General features: G+C 36.7%; 1 protein-coding gene across 1 annotated transcript in view; it reads right to left on the reverse strand.

The window, feature by feature from the left end:
* The window catches only part of ITGB1 (integrin subunit beta 1), a 44,065-nt gene that overhangs the window by 15,600 nt on the left and 8,966 nt on the right, over window positions 1–19,499 (reverse strand). The window contains 6 exon segments of the mRNA XM_033106286.1: window positions 221–376; window positions 2,943–3,181; window positions 3,974–4,144; window positions 5,907–6,129; window positions 8,797–8,882; window positions 10,661–10,727. Of these exon segments, the coding sequence (XP_032962177.1) occupies window positions 221–376; window positions 2,943–3,181; window positions 3,974–4,144; window positions 5,907–6,129; window positions 8,797–8,882; window positions 10,661–10,727 (942 nt within the window).

Raw genomic sequence — 19,499 nt, forward strand, 5'->3', positions numbered from 1 at the left:
AGTGAGGCCCTTGCCTAAGGGGAAGGAAGCAAGCACAAAGCCACATTTTGAGAAAAAGCAGTATTAGCTTTCCAGCACATTAGGTCAGGGCCTATACTTACAAATATAACAAAACTCCAAACCCTGAAAAACCCACAAGCCAGTCACCCACAATATTCTCAGTATTAAATGCTAAAACTCAACGTAAACTCATTCAATATGTAAGGAATTAAGCACTTACATAATAATGGCTCATTGTGTATACATCATTTTCCAGGTGACACTGTCCATCATTTGGTAAAACAATGCCCCCAAGTTTCCCATCTCCAGCAAAGTGAAACCCAGCATCCGTGGAAAACACCAGCAGCCGTGTAACATTCCTCCAGCCAATTAATGACTTGGGGGAAAAAAAAAAAGATTGTAATTTTAAAATACTAGTCAAAATAATTTCCATTCTGCATCTTCTCTTTTCATAATGCCAATATTCTTGCTGATAAACACATAAAGCCTACTGAATAAAGCTCCTCCACCCCACTGTAAAACTACATCTTTCCTGGTTGTCCATTTCTCTCAGCTTTTTTAAAAACTATCTTTTAAAATCAATGTCTCTCTCCCCCCTAGAAGGTAAGCTAACTCCATGTGGGGCAAGGACCACATCTGGTTTTGCTCATCATATCTACAGCAGCTAGCACAGTGCTTGGCACATAGTAGGCGGCACATAGTAGGTGCTTCATGCATATTTGCTAAGTAAATAAAAATGTCTCAGCCCATGCCTTACATCACCCCCTGATGCTATCTTGTTCTCATCCATTCTTCCATCCTTGTTCTATCTTCTATAGCAGGGGTGTCCAAACTTTTTTCAACGTTTTTCACCAAGGGCCACATGCGGTAAAATACACAAACAGCCGGGCCACTCACTCGAGGTGAAGTACGTATTGCCTCACCTGGTTTATGTAAGTAAACTAAATATATTTTTGGAATTTGCTGCGGGCCAATTAAAAATGGATTGCGGGCTGCAGCTGGCCCCGTGAGCCGCAGTTTGGACACCCCTGTTCTGTAGCATATACCTCCATTATCAGCCCTCCATATTAGGCCTTCCTTTTTTAATTACAGAAAAAAAATTATCTTCTCCAAAGATCTGTCCTGCTTAATTCCACCATTTTAACTCATTAGTATTGTTTATTTCTTCATTTATTTTATTCTCCACCTTATCCAACAAATAATTTAAAGTAGCAGCAAAATCCTCTTCTCTCTATGGTAATTTTGTAATTATATTTGTCTAAATTAACTCAGTACATTTGTTTATATCCTCATAAGACTAAATTCCTTGAAGGCAGGAATTAAGTTTATTAACGCTGGCTATCAGTAGAATGTGTCTCTTTTACATCTAGAGAAGTAGGTGGAAAAGTTATGCTCAGTCAGTGTAACAATCAGAAATATAGTAGTGGCCACAGACTGACGCATAGTTAGAGGCAGCCCAGAGAATGCTCTCTCCAACAGTGAGCTGCTGATGGGATCACAAATGAATGGCTGGAAAGAAGAGGTGTCAGGCTAGGCACTACCTGGAATATTACTCTTTCTTCCCCTTTAAAAGCAGAGATCTTTAAATTGCAACTACCCAATGAGAAGTCAAAAGTAATGATAACATAGTATTATTAGGTTGGTGCAAAAGTAATTGTGGTTCTTAAAACCCTGTATAAGTGCACTCACTGCCTGGTTTCAATAGGGACATAATGATTACATATTCTTTTATAAAGCACTTGTAGTTGGAAGGAATTTAACGGATTAAATTCTGTATTTCTCTGGAATAATAGAGTATGATATGGTAATAAAGGTAATTTTTTTCCCACTAACTGATAGTAAAATCACTTTGCCATTATTTTTATTGGCAAAAACCGCAGTTACTTTTGCACCAGTCTAATACTAATTATTTGCTGAATGCTTAATGGCACTTTATATGGATTACTGTATTTAAACCTTGTAATAGCCCTATGAAGTCTATCTATTATTATCCCTTCTTAAGGAGAAGGAAACAGCCCTCTTGAATAGCTAAGCAAACTGCCTAAAGTCAGTGGTGATGGAACACTTGAAGCCTGTTCTCTTAACCACTATACCGTGTTATTATCTTGGCTATCAGTTAGCACCTTAGCAAAAATTGGTTGAAAAATAACCATTAAGAAGCATTTAAAATCAAGGAAGGATTTCTAGGGAATAGGAGTACTATTAAGAAAAAAAGGGGAAAATGATACAGTAGTAGATACTTAAGATAAACTTTATCTACCTCACAATGTTTTCTAGTTTCAGCTTTAGCTATGTCATTATAAGGTCATCTTAAAATCTTCAGCTGGTAAACGGTTCATAAAATTCTAATCACTAGTCCAATGGAGATGAGCCTGCTACTACTGAAAGTCTTACAATTAAAATTACAATTATGACTTTTCAAAATACATGTTCTCAGCTTATAAACTAACCTTAAAACGTTTTTGCTTTTTGAATTACTAAGACACAGGAAAGGCATCTTTCAAAGCTGGTGAGAAGAAAACTGACGGAAGGAAAATGAAATCTGAGACACTGTTCCATCTAAGCACTTTTAATGCTCCTGAGATACTTCAGGTGACCTCAATTCCACCTCTGGCACAAAGCCAGAGTCAGGACACCTGGGCCTTTCTAAAAACTTAGATCACCAGCTAAAATACAGCTGAATTGCCCACTGTTTCAAATGGCAAGCATTCTGGTTCTTAAACCCTGTATAAGTGCACTGCCTGGTTTAAATAGGGACATAATGATTACATATTCCTTTATAAAGCACTTGTAGTTGGAAGGAACTTAACGGATTAAATTCTGTACTTCTCTGGAATAATAGAGTACGATATGGTAATAAAGGTAATTTTTTTCCAACTAACTGAAAGTAAAATCACTTAAAATTCGTACAATACCCTTTTGTAGAAGATGAATGCACTTACCCCACAAACTGCAACTTGCATGATTGCATCAAAGCCACCTTCTGGAGAATCCAAATTTCCAGATATACGCTGTTTACCAACAAGTTCATTAAATACTTCCCCTTTATCAGTAAGACTGAGCACATTTTTGTAGCTAAATGGGCTGGTACAGTTCTGTTCACTTGTGCAAGGGTTCCTGAGCTTAGCTGGTGTTGTACTAATGTATGGCATCACAGTTTTCTCCACAAATGAGCCAAACCCTGTTCAGGAAAAATGCATAAAGAGAGATGGATAAGCTTGCATTAAAAAAAAAAAAAAAACATAACAAGAATGTAACCACATGTTAAGTCAATCTATTTATTTAATAAGTAACATAAGGTTTTATTAATAAAGCTTAGAAAGGACAACGTTATAATATAAAAAAATCCAGTTCTCAAGTGAGATTAGGCTGTAATGGCAGATGTAGTCGTATTAATTAGTAGTGAAATAGAATCTGAGTACTCAACATGTTTATAAAATAAATCAACAAATGAATGAATGCCTGTAAAAATAAGCATGCATTTCATTATCTGTGGTAGACTGTCAGCCCTCCACATCTGTGGATTTCACACCCACAGATTCAACCAACCAGATCGAAAATATTTTTTAAAAATCCTGGCAGTTCCAAAAAGCAAAATTCAATTTGCCATGCACCAAGCCCTATGATGAATCCACACGAATGAAGTAATGTGTTGCATGCTGTTGCCTACATGCAAATACTACACCATTTTATAGAAGGGATTTGAGCATCCACGGATTTTAGTATTGCAGGGGGTCCTAGAACCAGTCCCCTCGGTGTATACCAAGAGATGACGGATCTGTGTTAAATAATACGGTAGTATATGCAGCAGAGGCAGAGGAGATGGAAATATTATTAGATGTGTGACAAAATATCAGTCCTCTAAGAAAGAAATGGCTAAAAATTGGCCTATTTATTTCACAAGTATGGGGTGAAGAACAAAACTACCAAGACTTATACAAATGACAATGATTAATTTTCTCAATATTCCTACCAATTCGGAAGTCTGAAGTAATCCTCTTCATTTCATTCATCAAATCTGTTCCAAGGCTTTTTACATTCTCCAAGTCATCCTTCATTGAATAAGAAAGGTCCATTAGGTAGTAGAGATCGATGGGATAGTCCTCAGCTCTCTTGAATTTTAATGCAAACGTCTGTGGCTCCCCTAATTAAACAGATATTAGAAAGTGACATTAGCTAGCCAGCAACAAAAAGCAATGAGAAAAACCAAATAAACCGTATTTACTAGGTAAAAACCATAAAATGAAATGTATGATAGTCATAATTTTTACAAAAACCTATGGGAATTCCATAGGTAACGCAATGGATGTGCAATCAATTTCATTCACAAATACTTAAAATGCCAGGCCCTGGGGATGTCAGGTGAAAAAGACAACATCCCCAATCCACGGTAGACAAGACAAACAGTCAATTTAAAACTAGGACAGAGGAAAACAAGTAGGTGGAACAACAAACCAAATAAACTGTGTCATCTACTTGATGAGACTGCGGTGAGTAGGGAGGGCATATTATAGGGTACACCCGACTTTTTAGAGATTGACCTTCTAAGTCAAGATTGTTCTGTTTAATGCAGGGGTGTCCAAACTGCAGCCCGCAATCCATTTTTTATTGGCCTGCAGCAAATTCCAAAAATATATTTAGTTTACTTAAATCAACCAGGTGAGGCAATATGTACTTCACCTCGAGTGAGTGGCCCAGCTATTTGTGTATTTTACTGCATATGGCCCTTGGTGAAAAACGTTGAAAAAAGTTTGGACACCCCTGGTTTAATGGGATCCCACTATATGCAAATAAATAGAAAACCTGGCAAAAAGTTTTAATAATGACTTACAGAGTCAAAGAGACTTGTTAAGAAACTATAACAAAAATCTAAGAGAAAAACAATGAAGATCTGAACAGAAACAATGAAGAAGAAGAGGAGAACTGTAGAAGGGGTGTTAGGTATAAATTCACTTAAGAAATACAGGAGAAAGAAGGTTTGGGTAAAAAATCGTTAATTTTTAACTTGTAGATTTTCTCTATATAGATTTCTAGTAGTCAGTTTGATAAATGGGTTTGAAGCTTAAGAGAAAAGTCTCTTACAGTATACAAATGGTTTTAAAGCCCTGAGAGGAAAACCAACAATCAAGTGGACTGCAAAGGGAAAGAAAGAAAAAAGACACAAAGAGGAGATCAGAAAGCAATGTTAAGAGAAAAGAAAAACTAGGAGTATGATTGTAGAAGCCAAGAGGGAGAGCGTTTCAAGCAGCTCAAAGGTGTCACTTGGTACAGAAAAGTTAAAAGAAAGCAAAGGTCTGACAAGAGTCCACTAGGCCTGGTGGTTCAAGGTGACGGTAGAGCTGTGCCAGAAGAGGTTCAGGAGCAGAAGTCTACCTGCATCAGGCGGACGAGTGGATGGGAGGGGAAAAGTCAGACACAGTGAATGTGCACCATTCTTTTGAGAGAAAGGGGATGGAAGCTGGAAGGAGTAGGAAGAGGGCTTGTATTTTCTTTTCTTTTTGATGAGAAATTGCCACAGAATCTTACAAAAACCTTAATTATTTTAACAATACTAAACAAATACAAAGAAAAAATAGGTTAAAATGTCTTTATATTATGTAATTATCATTGTACCAGATAATGGACAATTTATTTTTAAAACCTATTAAATCTAATACTTTCTGAATCTTTAACAGAATTTCAGGCAACATTTATTATTTCAAGTATGTGTCTTATAAATTATGTCTGAAAAAATTATAAAATCTAACATATTACACATTTTTATTTGTGTGCCCATCCACATATGAAAATGAACCCTCAACAGAAACTGGTAGAGGCTTATATAAAGTTGTCAAAAAGCTCCAGTAGAAACAAAAGTATTAGATTTAGGTATTAGGTATTAGAAACACAAAATTAGATTTCTGTACCTGATCGTAATTGCAAAACCAACTGCTGAGGTTGGATCTGAGTGATATCTTCTGGCTGGAGCTTCTCTGCTGTTCCTTTGCTACGGTTGGTTACATTCTTATTTTTCTTTATATCTTTGGAGCCTCTGGGATTTTCTATGTCATCTGGATGGCAACCCTTCTTTTTTAAGGCTTCTAAGTCATCACATCGTGCAGAAGTAGGCATTCCTTCTTGTAAAAATGTCTAAATGACATATAAAATATAGGTATAAATAAAAAACATTTTTAAAAAGCATAATGGTCAAACCTTTTACATAATCATAAATGCAAATACATAAAAACTGTAAAAACCAAGTGACACATCTAACATACAGAATTTCTGGTTTTTAAACAAAATGCTCCCTGCGTTCAAAGTAAGTGCTCTTGTTTATAAACAAAACAAAATCTTTTCCTTGAAAGGAATACCTTTTCACTAATATGTTACGAGTAACTTATTATTTTAGGAGTACTTACAACTGATCTAAGTGTACATTTCAACTGTCCCACCTTCAAATTCAGAGTATCTAATCAAAGAAACTTCTTCAGTGAAATCACTCATTCAGCATGGTTAACAGCCACTAATAATGTATAGACCCAAATGTCAGGCAGATATTTTTTTCCCAAAATTTCCCTTAGAAAACTCCTTAAAAGCTTCTCATATTATGTAGCATTCTCCATCACAATATCTTTAAAAACTCAATGTTTACGGAAAACATGTTATCCTAAAAGCATCTTCATTAATGATGCTATTTTTAAAAAGACCAAGAAGTTTGGCACAGATTTACTATTCCTGGAAGTTTGAAAAAATTTCAAGTATTGGCTATTACTGTAAACAAGCCTTATAAAATGTATTTTTAAAAACAGTACAATAATGATTATATGATAAGGGTCATGAATATTTCCATAGGGTGAATTTTAAAAATAAAAAAGGTCCTAATGGTACCTAAATGGCACTTGTGGCTTGGAATAAAATTTCCAGTAGCAACACAATTTCAAAATGTGTTATACCTTAAACAACTTAGGTGGCTATAAAATTTTCTCAGATGATCGAAAAAACACCTTACGGAAAGCAAAAACACCACTTTTAAGATGTATGTAAGGATTATGAATAAAAGTTTTTCATGAAATGAGAGTAGGAGAAAAAAAATAATGACTATGCATACATGTATGTGTGTATCATTTAAAAATACGTACATATAACTAAATCAATTATTATAATAGACATTTGACTATTTCACATATATCCCTAAAAATTTTATATGTAGTTGGTCCAATTTTTTTTTAACCTTGACATTGGGAAAATGAGAGAATGCCTTTGATTTGGGGTCACTTTATGTTTACTTTTATATATTTGTTTATCATCTACCAATTTGATGGTGCTGTATATAGTGAATGAAAATACTTAAATACAAAGAATACATAATGGTTTTGCTCAGTTATTTTTAAAAGGAAACATAACCTTAAAGGACAGCCTTTATGAAATTAGAGAAACCACTAGAAGGCAATGCCATGGGTCAGATGGTTCAAAGCTACACTGCTTTTATGTATCATCAAACCTAAAATACAGGAGCCTAGTGCATTATTACTTTCCAAGTATTAGCCAATCCAGGAAACTTTATAATCGTAATGTGCAAGTAAAATTTCACTAAACGTATTCCAAAACAGCCTTTAATAATTTAAGAATTATGCCACAAAGATCAAAGGTGAAACTATTTAAAGAATAGTTTGGCTAGGATAACCCTCAACCCCAGATAAACTATAACCCTCATCAGATAGATGTTGTTGATAATAGCAGCTACCACTCATTTAGAACTTTCTAAGTGAAACTGCATTAAGTTCAATCAATTCCAATTCTTGGAACAACATTAAGCAGGCATTACCATGCTCATTTTCCAGATATAAAAACCAAGAGTTGATTTAAGTAAGCCTATCCTGAGCCAACCTCACAGCACTCCCTAGTTCGTCCATTGTCTGCAATTTAACTCCAGAATACTATTTTTAGAATAGAAAGTATTCCAAAATTTTGCCATTAGAAAAATTTTGAAATAACAAAGCAAGTAACAAAAACCTCTCATTTTGTCTTTCATGTAGTCAAATGACATTTGATCAGTTTTGCCTACACAATAGGCTCTTGAAATGTGGGGTCAAATGCCTGAGTAAAAACAAGTAAGCTTTTGACTTTCTAACATTATTCACTCTCTACATAAATTATGTATCTTCAAAATGACTTCCCTTTACCTCCTGTTCTCATTCATTCATCCATTCAACATTTAGTAAGCTTTGTGGAAGGTACCATGTTAGAGATGAAAAAAGTAAATAAAATTTAAGCTTTGTGGAAGGTACCATGTTAGAGATGAAAAAAGTAAATAAAATTTAAACCCTAACCTTAATTAGGCTTTTATTAGGATGGAAATCAATTCTATATTAGTTTAACTCAAATATAATTAGGAAGGTTAATTATACCTCTCCCATCAAAAGAAGGGAAAAATCTAAAACAGTCAAATTAAATGGATAGGGCTTTGGGAGAAGCTGTCCAATAGAAATATAATATGTTCCACAAAGATGAGCACAAATTGTCTAGCAGCTACACTAAAACAAATAAAACATATATGGGAAATTAATTTTAACAGTATTATTAACAATTGTTTTAACTATTAAGTCTTCAAACTTTGGTATTTATTTGAGGCTTACAGCAATTCTGTGTTGAACAGCACAGTTCTAGACCATCGCACAGTATTATACAGAGTTGATGCTTATCCAATGAACACGGACTTAAATGAAAATTCGTATTGAGCACCTCCCAAGGATATAGTTTTGTGCAACACTAAACGACTAGGGAATAAATAGAAAGGCTGTGTGCAATCTTACTTACTGAATTTGTACACCATCCACAATTTGGCCCTGCTTGTATACATTCTCCACATGATTTGGCATTTGCTTTTAAACATCTATTTTCATCTGCCAGGAGAAAAAAAAAATAGACCACTTTACTTGCAGTTTAAGAGAGAAAAAAATGAAAAATGAGGATCATGAGGACAAACAATGTAATATATATGAACATTAAATATAGATTCTATGAATCTTGTCACTAAGCTGATCCAGACCTACCCCAAAGGGAGGTGATTTTGAGTCACCTTGACACAAGGCCATAAAAAGATATAGTTATCTTTCCTGTCTTCTATAGCGAAGACTAGGTACCGTTAATTATACATACATTTATCCTTTTTTTCAGAGGCATAATTTTAGGATCTATCATGTTGGATGGTCATAATTGTCAGTTTTCTTATAACTAGGTAAAGTATTATTTCTTTTTATTTAACTCATACTACCACACCCATAAGAATCTTCAGCAGTTTTCCCTTCATTTTCATTATGTTTAATACTTGAAAAGTCCACATTCATCCAATCTACAATCCCATGATTTTTCAGCCTCTATGTTCAAAGTAAGTCTTACATTTATTTGAATCTACTTAAGTATCAGCATGTCTTTCATGTGGTAAGTGCTGATATGGAATGTCTCCAATGTGTCTTTTCTGATTATGCTCATTATAGAAAATTAGAAAATACATGAAAGACGAAAGTAAAAATCACCATAATCTGCTGAGATAACTACTATTAACAATTTTATATATTTCTTTCCAGTCTTTTTTTTTTTATGCAGATCAAAAAACAGGAAGCATGTATATACACAGACATTTAAATGAAATTGAGGATACGCATTTTGTATACTACTTTTTATACTTTATCCTAAGTGTTTCATTAAAATTCTTCAAAAATATGGCATTTAATAATTACATATTTCATATTATACTTTATTTAATGTTGGACAAATTTGTTTTCAATTGCATGTGTGCACAGTTCACACATCAGCTCTAATTTTACTATAAGACCCGGTCTTATATAATAAGTAATTTTTGCTCCAAAAGATGCATTAGAGCTGATTGTCTGGCTAGGTCTTATTTTCGGGGAAACAGGATACTAGTAAAATTAAACCTTTGTTTAGTTTCTCATTGTTGATGGTATTTTGACATACAGATATTTTGGAGTATTTATGTTGGTTTTATGTAATTGAAATTTATCAATATTTCCTTTATGGTTTCTTTATTTTTCTATGTAGTGAGTCCTTCTTGTCCTGAGATCAAATAATTGTTCTATACAGTGTATTTTTTTGAGATTTGGAGAATAGAACCGCACATTCCATTACTTCAGATGTGGATGCACCATGGTTTAGAAGACAAATACATTTTCGCCTTTATTTTTTCATTCCTCATCTAATGAACAACATTTTGTAAGACTTTTTGATCAAAGAGCAGGAACATCTAGAAAGACAATTGTTCCTGGTTTCATGTTTTCAGACAGTAATGGGTAGCTAGTTCATAATCTACCATTCTACACTTTTACTGTACTTTCTTTTAAGTATATTACATGTCTTTGATTTCTCTACGCTCAAACGCTCTATTACATTCCCAAAAGGGCTTTCTGTAATGTATTTTATCCTGTATTTTAGCATTTCACTGGCCAACCTGCCTGCCTATCAGCCTCCTGGGTGGCAGAGGTAAGGGGCGCGTGATGAAGGGCCTTACAGGACACTGTAAGGACCTTGCGCTTTACTCTGAGTGGGATGGGGCTCCTGCAGAGCTTTCAGAAGGAGGAGCGTGCTCAGGATCTAACTGGTCAAAAACCAATACAAGATACTGACATGAAAAGACAACTAGGAAGTTTTTTTTTTTTTTTACCTGCTTGGCCAAATACATAGCAAATTGAACTGATCAGTCCAATCCAGAAAATCAGTTGTAAATTCATCTGAAATATAAAACGTACAACATTATAACAAAAAAATAAAATAAGAAAATACATTCAATATAAAACATTCCCACTCACGTTATCTTGCTGACTTTATAAACATAATACCTCTCAAGCCATTTCTTCTCCAGCCCTTCTCCACACCGGTCATCTACCTTTCCTCCAGAGTTACCCCATCTTTCACCTACATTAACTAAAATAACTTCCATAACAGCTCCCCAGAATCCAGTCTTGCTTTTCTCCAAATCAAATATATTTTAACATCTAATTAACAGTGCTTCAAAAAAGAGTAACAGAGTCAAGTATTACGTAAAGCCATAAAAGCTATTAACAGTCTTGTCCCATGGAATGTCTATCTCTAGTATCTCCTGACTCCCAGGGGGCCAAACAGGCAGAACCAGATGCGTCAGTTACATCAATACTGAATGTTAGTTTGAGTGAACTTGTCAAAATCCAGATTGCATCATCTCCTTACAACTTTTCAATAGTTTTTACTTCTCTTCGGGCTAAGACCAATATCCTGTACGAGGCCCTGACTCAATGCTTGAGTTTGCTCTCCTGTAATTATTCCTCTTTTTTAATTCAGTTCAATTCCCTATAATTTCAAGATCTACAAACTAGACCAAAAAAGTGTATGTGTGGGGGGCAAGGCGGAGGAGGGGCATAAGAAGACCTAAAAGAGGCTTGAGTATCTTCCACAATATGTAAAGAAAAATTAAGTAATATTCTGTATATTGAGCAGAATACCCCAACTGCAGCCATTAATATGTAGCTATTTTCTGTGAGTCAAAGGTTTCAGATTATTAATCTATACCTTTCCAGAGTTGATCAAAGATGGCTACAGCCACAGGTCACTGACTCTATCCCTTAACTACTTACTGCTCTTGGACTAACAGCCAGTCTAATAATTATGTATAAATATCTGCCTCTCCCAAATACAGAAAGGAAAGGAAAGGAAGGAAGGAAGGAAGAAAAGAAGGAAGGAAGAAAACCAAATATAGACCCAAAAAGAAAGGTTAGCTTTACTAGCTATCAAATAAATAGAAATTAAAGCAATATAAGGTTAGCAAGCAAAAAGAAAAGGTTTTTAACCCAAAAAAACTGCAGAAGGCTGAGAGAAACCAAATATGGCTCTATGAACTAGTACAATTTGGGGGGAAATAATTTAAGAACATATATCAAAAACCATAAAAAATGTTTCTATCCTCTGGCTTAGTAAACTAGCTACTGGAAATTCATTTTAAGGAAATAATTCAAAAATTAATAATTTATAATAATTAAAAAATTAAAAATAAAGAAATACACACATGCACATACACGTTCAGTATAGAACTCTAGTATATTTACAATAGGTAAAAATGCAAACATCCTCTACCCAATAACAGGGAAATGGCTAACTGCATCAACCTGATGGACCTATTACAGTCATAATAAAAAGATAAGTAACATCAAAAGGTTTATAGAATAATTTGGGATGCAAAGTACACATTAAGATGACAGGTATGTAAAAATAACAGTATATAAAGTAACCAAAGAGATCTGAAGATGACAAAGAGTTATAAGCATAATATAAAGACAATGGGTTTATTTTTTTCTTCTTTTGGCTTTCTTAATAAAAAACAATTAAGTGAGGATAACTGTGGAATTTTTTTCTCGGTAAATTTCCTTCATTTAGAAAAAACATTTCTTTTAAAAATCTCCATCTTCATGAGCTCACATTCCAGGATGCAATTCCTGTAGCTCAGAGAGAGTGCTTCAAAATTGTCTCAGAGCACCCTGGGATACTTGATTGTCTTCTGCTGTTAAATGCTGTTCACCTTCCTCTGGTGGCTTCCCAGAAAAATATGGTAAGAATAACTTGTATAGTCATCCACTTTGCCACTGTGCTCAGACCAACCAGCAAGTTCTGTTATGCCAGGAGCTTCCAGTTTTGTTTACATATCTTGTGATTGCATCCAAAAGACCAGCAAAAGCTGCCACACACAGAAGTGTGAAATGCCTAACAGTTCACCTTTTAAGGCCTGCCTGAAAGGTGTAATAAATCCACGTGGACCGTAATTCTAAGCAGTTCAAATAGTGTTATCAATTCCAAAGCCATGAGTAAAAGGACCTGGAACGTTAAGTCTCCAGAGGAAATGCATGACTATGAAGAATGGAGCATCAGGGCCGGTTGTGCACGAAGGCCATATATGGACCGGTGCGTGTTTCCTCAGGATGCTTACTACTCAGGCTGCTTTAAGGACCATTAGACTTCCTTAAGAAACCTCTTACAATACTACACAATTCAGAGAATCACCGCAATGATAAAGTTATTAGGTAACAGAAAATATTTCTTAACATTCTTAAGTTACATAGCTTTAAACTATGACTTTAAATGCCATCGTCCGTTCCTTCTAGAAACTTTGACAAGCCAAAGATCAGCCTTCTGAAACCCTCAAGCCTCTGGAAGAGCTCCAACACCAGAAGCAGGCAAACCAAGGCTTTCATGTTGAAGAACAGCTGAGTGAACAAGGACACCAGCTGGGAACAGCTCAAGGACAGATGTCAGCTCTCCTGTGACCGGTCAGTGTACTGGCAGAAACAGAGGCACTGTCATTGGCTGCTGACGCCTGTAAAAGGCCAGGCTTTCTGTCGGAAACAGAGAAGCCACAAGAGACAGAAAAAGACACCAACTGAGAATAAAGAAGAGCTATGAGGACATCAAGGCTTGGAAAGGAGTGTGGTTAGAAGTGGCCACCAGGAAAGTCAGCAGCATAGACAGACAGTGAAGAGGAAGTGGCAGAGAAGACTCAACAGCCTCCCTTACCCACTCCCTCCTGACAGTCTTTAAAGGTACGGGATCTCCTCTTGCACGCGTGGGGGTAAGAGGACACACCAACAGCTTCCTGGACTTCAAAGGCAGCACTTTCCAAAATGTGGTCTAGGGTATGACCGGTGCCCATCCCAGGCCTAAAAACCACAACCTTGGGAGCTGAAGGATTTTTACATACTCCAGCAGTTCTTACGGTGGAAAAGGTGCCCTAAGGAGATTTCTACCAATACCACTGCACATGGAACAGTTTATATGAGGGGCCAACCAGGAGAGATACCTGCAGGTGTTGTCCTAATCCTATCTTTTGTCTTCTCTTCATAATCAAAGGTCTAGAAACAGTCATCTACACAGGTCTCCATGTTGTAGCCTCCTACTCCCTCCGCATCCTGCGATAATTGGTGTCCACTTGCCACCATGCCTGTGAAACTGCTCTTGCGAAAGAAAACTTTCCAGGCCTTAACTTATCCTCTGCATCCATTCATTCAAAAATTCTTTGACTGCCTGCAAAACTTGGGGAGATGCAGCAGTATACCACCCACAGAATTTGCACAAAGCAACATTCAACACATTTCACCATTCTTTCCTGAAACACTCTTCCCCTGGACTTCATTCGTTTCTCTGTAAGTTCTTCCTCAGCCAACTGTGTTAGGTTTTTGTGCCCTATCTGAAGATACCAAGGTATTTCAAGGAATTTTCAGTTCAAAGACAAAAATACAAATAATTAATTACAGTATGCTGTGATGGTTTCTATAATGGAGACAAAATGCACTGAGGACACTAAAATCTGCCTGAGCAAGTTCAGAGGCTTCATGAAGGTGGCAATGTTTCAGCTAGAACTGCAGACAAGTAGGAAACGGGTTGGCAAATGGAGAGAAATATTCCAGGCAAAAAGGTTTGCACATGCAAAGCCATGGAGTCCTGAGAAGAATTATAATTACTTCTTTTCAATCTTATTTCTAAACATGTATGTTTCAGTGACTAATCCCCCCCAAATGGAACTGTCTTACTCTTTCTACCGTTAAAGGGAAAAGGCTAGAAAAAAATATATTTATATGGTATTTCTAGTTAAATCTGGTCAGTGAGAGAATGATTATTTTATCCCTGTAATTTTCTACAATAAGTATAAATTACATTAAAATCTTAAAATATCATAAAGGCCAAAAAGAATCTTAAAGTACTCAAGTATTTCTGAGGCTTAAATTATAAGTTAGAAAAAAACAGAAACCAAGACCAGCAAGGGAGGAAGAGTTAGGTTACACAGAGCCTTCAATGCCATGCTGAGTTTAGATTCTATTCTCCATATAACAAGGAAACGGAAAAAAATCGGGACACAGTAGTAACATGACAACATACTCGTATACATGGCAAAAAATTAGTGGGTAGAGGATGCGTGGCTTGATAGGGAGCCACAAGACATGTACAAAATTCAGTGCCAAGGTTCAAATAAGGTGACAAACGCCTGAATGCATAATAACAAAGGACAAGAAAACAAACTAGCGATTAGGAGGTAGCCACAGTAGGTTCTGATGGTTGCTTAGATAAGGGTGACAGAAAGAATCATCACTTTCAAATAAAGAAGACAGAAACAGAATGAAGTTGGGGGGGAAATGTGGACTGTGAAATGCCAGTATGAATCTAGGAAGATTCCGACTGGTAAATTAAGACATGGGGGTCTGGATCTCAGGAGACACACCTCAGGGTTAGACACACATACCAGGAAGCTGTCACTGCAGCACATGAAATTAGGAAGATGGGTGCAATTGTGAAGAGAAGAATTCTTAGAAAGAGAACTGAGGGCAGACTTAAGAGGTGAAGACACAGGAAAGAGATAGTAAAAGTCCCAGATGGAGCCAGGCCTCCTTGGAGCAGAGAAGGATGGCATCCAGGGCACAAGGGGTGCAGCATCTTTTCTGCAAGTCAGGGCAAGAGAAGCTGAGAGCATTCACACATGACAGCCTACGGGTTTTCTGAAATAGGAAGGTGGGGTAGGGGTTGAAGAAAATTAGGAAGGTGGAACAGGATTATAGAGCAATGCTGAGGGCCCATCCTAATTTATAAAGGCACATTTGTAACACTCATTTCACTTGAAACTACCTGTTAATACCTGTCTTCCCTGATGGGCTCTAGGCTCCAAGAAGACAGGGCCTTGGTGTGTCGTATTCACTTGTAGCATCTAAAAGTACGTGGCACAAAGGCAATGTGCAAATATTTTTGCTAACTCTATTCAACTATATGACATTTTCTCCAACATCACTCAGAAGCTTAGGAAAACAGAGTTTCTCAGATTAGTGAACGTGCAGATCCCCTTTTAACAGAAACAGCGACTGTGGATACCCTAGTGATAACAATTTTCAATTCATTTAAGTATATACAAGCCAACTTAAAGCTAGATATAAAATGTCTCATGCTCCTGGCTCTTATACCATTGTGAGCCAAAATTAATTTACACATACAAGCAAATATAAATATAGGCACTGAAATAATTACTGTTATAATCCAGATGTTGGTTGTTCATTATTATAACTATTAGCACAAAATTATTTTTAAAAATCTGGTAGCAATGCTCCAATCACTGAGACTACCCCCTATGGATCCTCAGATGCCAATCTGAAATCACTGCATTAATCCACTGATTTACAGAGCAAGTGCAGGAGAGGCAAGATACACCAAGAAGCTGTGCTGACAAAATGTTACCAACAGAGAAGACCAAGTCAAAGGACTAGAGACCACCCGGAGCAGGCGAGAGCAAAGGGCTCCCCTAAACACAGGGGAAACACTGGGAAGTAAGCCAGTGGGTTTAAAATGTCAGAAGCAGGGCCGGTCCGGTGGCTCAGGCGATTAGAGCTCCATGCTCCTAACTCCGAAGGCTGCCGGTTCGATTCCCACATGGGCCAGTGGGCTCTCAACCACAAGGTTGCCGGTTCGATTCCTCGAGTCCCGATTCCTCGACTCCCGCAAGGGATGGTGGGCTGCACCCCCTGCAACTAGAAAACGGCAACTGGACCTGGAGCTGAGCTGCGCCCTCCACAACTAAGAGTGAAAGGACAACAACTTGAAGCTGAACGGCACCCTCCACAACCAAGATTGAGAGGACAACAATTGACTTGGAAAAAAGGCCTGGAAGTACACACTGTTCCCCAATAAAGTCCCGTTCCCCTTCCCCAATAAAATCTTTAAAAAAAAAAAATTAAAAAAAAATAAAATGTCAGAAGCAGGTAGTCCTGGGTCAAAAGGTCTAAGGGAGGATATAGATATGGGTACTGTAGCCAGAGTTCTTCTCCACAGCACAGCCCGAGACAAGCACAGAAGTCCAGGCAGGCAGTGTATTGGGAAGGTGACCCCAAGAGAGGTGAACCAAGAAAAAGAGAAAAAAGCTGATCCCAGGATACTTGCTTTACCATAGTGGGTGCCTGGGGGCTTGCTCTTGCTGGGACTTTTGGAGAAGTGCATAGAAAGTCTGTCCCTAGGAAGGTCAACGTGCCAGCTATGTTTTATCAATTCCAGTGCCCACAGGTAAAAGTTTGTCCCAAGGGGTGTTAACTCCCCTACACTTCCAAGAACTACAGCGGTCACACCCCAGACAAGAGGACTTACTGGAGAAGTCCCAGGGGTTGTAATGACAGAGGCACTTGAGGCAAGATGCAGTCAGCCAGAGTAAGTCCCGGGCGGGAATGCGAGGGGAGGCCAAGAGGAAGTGAAAAGGACTGAAGAGGTTTCTAACACAGAACTCAAACGCCACTGGAACTGAAAGGGTCGAGGAAACTGCTAGATCAGAGTGTGAGAAGTATCATCTGCATACACGTTTGAGGCCCCCTAATGATGAGAAGAATCGGAGAGGGGAATTAAGCCAGGTGATTCACATATAGACACATACATGTATTTAAACAAATATAAACAATTTTCGCTTAAAAGATTTTGTATTTAAGACATACGTAACTCTTACCCATCTACTCTAGCTGTGTGCAGTTGACGTGCCTTATGAATTGTCATCTAGAAGTCGTTTCTTCGTGTCCCCTTTATCTAGCACAGTATCTTAATAATAAATAGGCTAAAGATAATTGAGATATTCTGAGGTCTCCAAAAAAACCAGTTAAGCTTAAGAAGGACAAGCAATGTGTTGTGCCCACCGCTGTATAATGCCTGGCACAGATTTAAGAGCACAGACTGTGGAGCCAGATGCCTGGATTCAACTTTCTGATCGATCACTAAATAGGCAGGTGATACCAGCAAGCTATGTAATCTGTGCCTCAGTTTCCTCATCTTTAAAACTGAGGCCACAGTATTTACTTTACAGGTGAAGTTTAAATAAGTTGATAAAACACCTTCTAGCACATTGGAAGCACCACCTAAGTACTACTTGTTATCATCATTAATACATATTATAGCTGGAGTTCAACAACTTGACTGAATAAAATCACCATGCTTGCATGTTTACATTTTTTTAAATCACAATTATAACCAAAAAAGTTTGTATTGATCTACGTTAAGAGAGGCACAAGATATGGAAGAAAGGATAAGGTATAAAGGTTAGAAATAACACAACTGCAAAGAATAGATTTATGTAGACAATTATTGTCATTCGTACGGTACTTATTTTGATGCACTGTCACAACCTTTGATACTGCATAATAATAAAGTTTAGTCAGATGCTAATTATTACATTAATTAAGATACTAATTATAATATGAATAAGTATAATTAGATACTTATTTTAGGTTCCATATCCAAGTAGGATTATTCTACTTAATGTATTTTCTAACAATTAGATTCCTAACAATTTGTATGTAAAATAATAAAAGCAGCAAAACCTCAGTGTTTTGTTACTACATTAAACAACATACAGGTATTTCTGAATGTTAGTATCATAGACCACCTTAGGAAAAAAAAAAGGATCCGTGTAAGGATAACATACCTAACGCAAATAGAAATAAGGAAGAATGACTTGAGGCTTCTGTCAAGGGGAAGCAAACCTAGGGGAGGCTAAAAAAATTAAGGGAACTTCCCTGAAGACATCTTACTGGTAGGAACTTGAATCAGAATGCTGTGTACCGTTTGATTTCATTCAGGGACTGCTGCCCCTGAGGGCTTCTAAAATAGGAAGATCTATTTGTTCATTCATTAGAGGGCCAGACTAGGCACATACCTAGCACAGGCAAGAATAATACAATATGCTGAGTTTTGATGAACTATGGTAATTTGCAACAAAAAGTGATCTCACTTTTATTTCAATACCTTCAAATGACTATAATAATGACAATAATGATAAAAATAATAACAGCTAAGTATTGCCTCCAAGTAACTCTGAGGTTGGAATGACATTATCTTTGCTTTACAGATGAGGAAACCAAACCACAGAGAGGTTAAATAACTTCTCCAAAGTCACCAAGGTGAAATTGAAACCAGACCATCTGAATCCAAAAGCTGTGACGTGACCTTGTTGCTTCATTAAACTATAACTGTCTGAAGGCCTACTTAGTCAACTTAGTCACTATTTTAAAGGAAAGAACATCCTTCTAGGGTTAGAATGGAGTCAGAAGACTGAATTAGAAAGGACCTATAATGTCCTATGAGTTCATTTCTTAAGCCTTCAAACTGAATGTAGACCAACAAAAGTTATTTTAATTGTCAAATTTCATGAGCATATCCCCAGCTTTTGTGTCTCATTTCTACAAAGGCATTTCACCCTAATATCACATTTTATTATATTCAATTTTATCTAAGGGGTCAGAATTCACTCCTTGAACAATAAACAGTCTTAAACATCTCCCCAGACAATCTCATTTTAGTGGTTAACAGCCACAAACATGTGCAGTTGTTCCCACTGTCAAAAATTGTAGTTAATTGTTTTAATCTCTACTGTAAACTCATCTGTATTCATCAAGGTTAAGTGTGGTTTTATGTCCTGTTCAAACTTTTAAATACACACTTATTATTTATTAATGTTTTTAACAATCCACAAA

The sequence above is a fragment of the Rhinolophus ferrumequinum genome, chromosome 5, assembly GCF_004115265.2.
Source record: "Rhinolophus ferrumequinum isolate MPI-CBG mRhiFer1 chromosome 5, mRhiFer1_v1.p, whole genome shotgun sequence".
Taxonomy (NCBI): Eukaryota; Metazoa; Chordata; class Mammalia; order Chiroptera; family Rhinolophidae; genus Rhinolophus; species Rhinolophus ferrumequinum.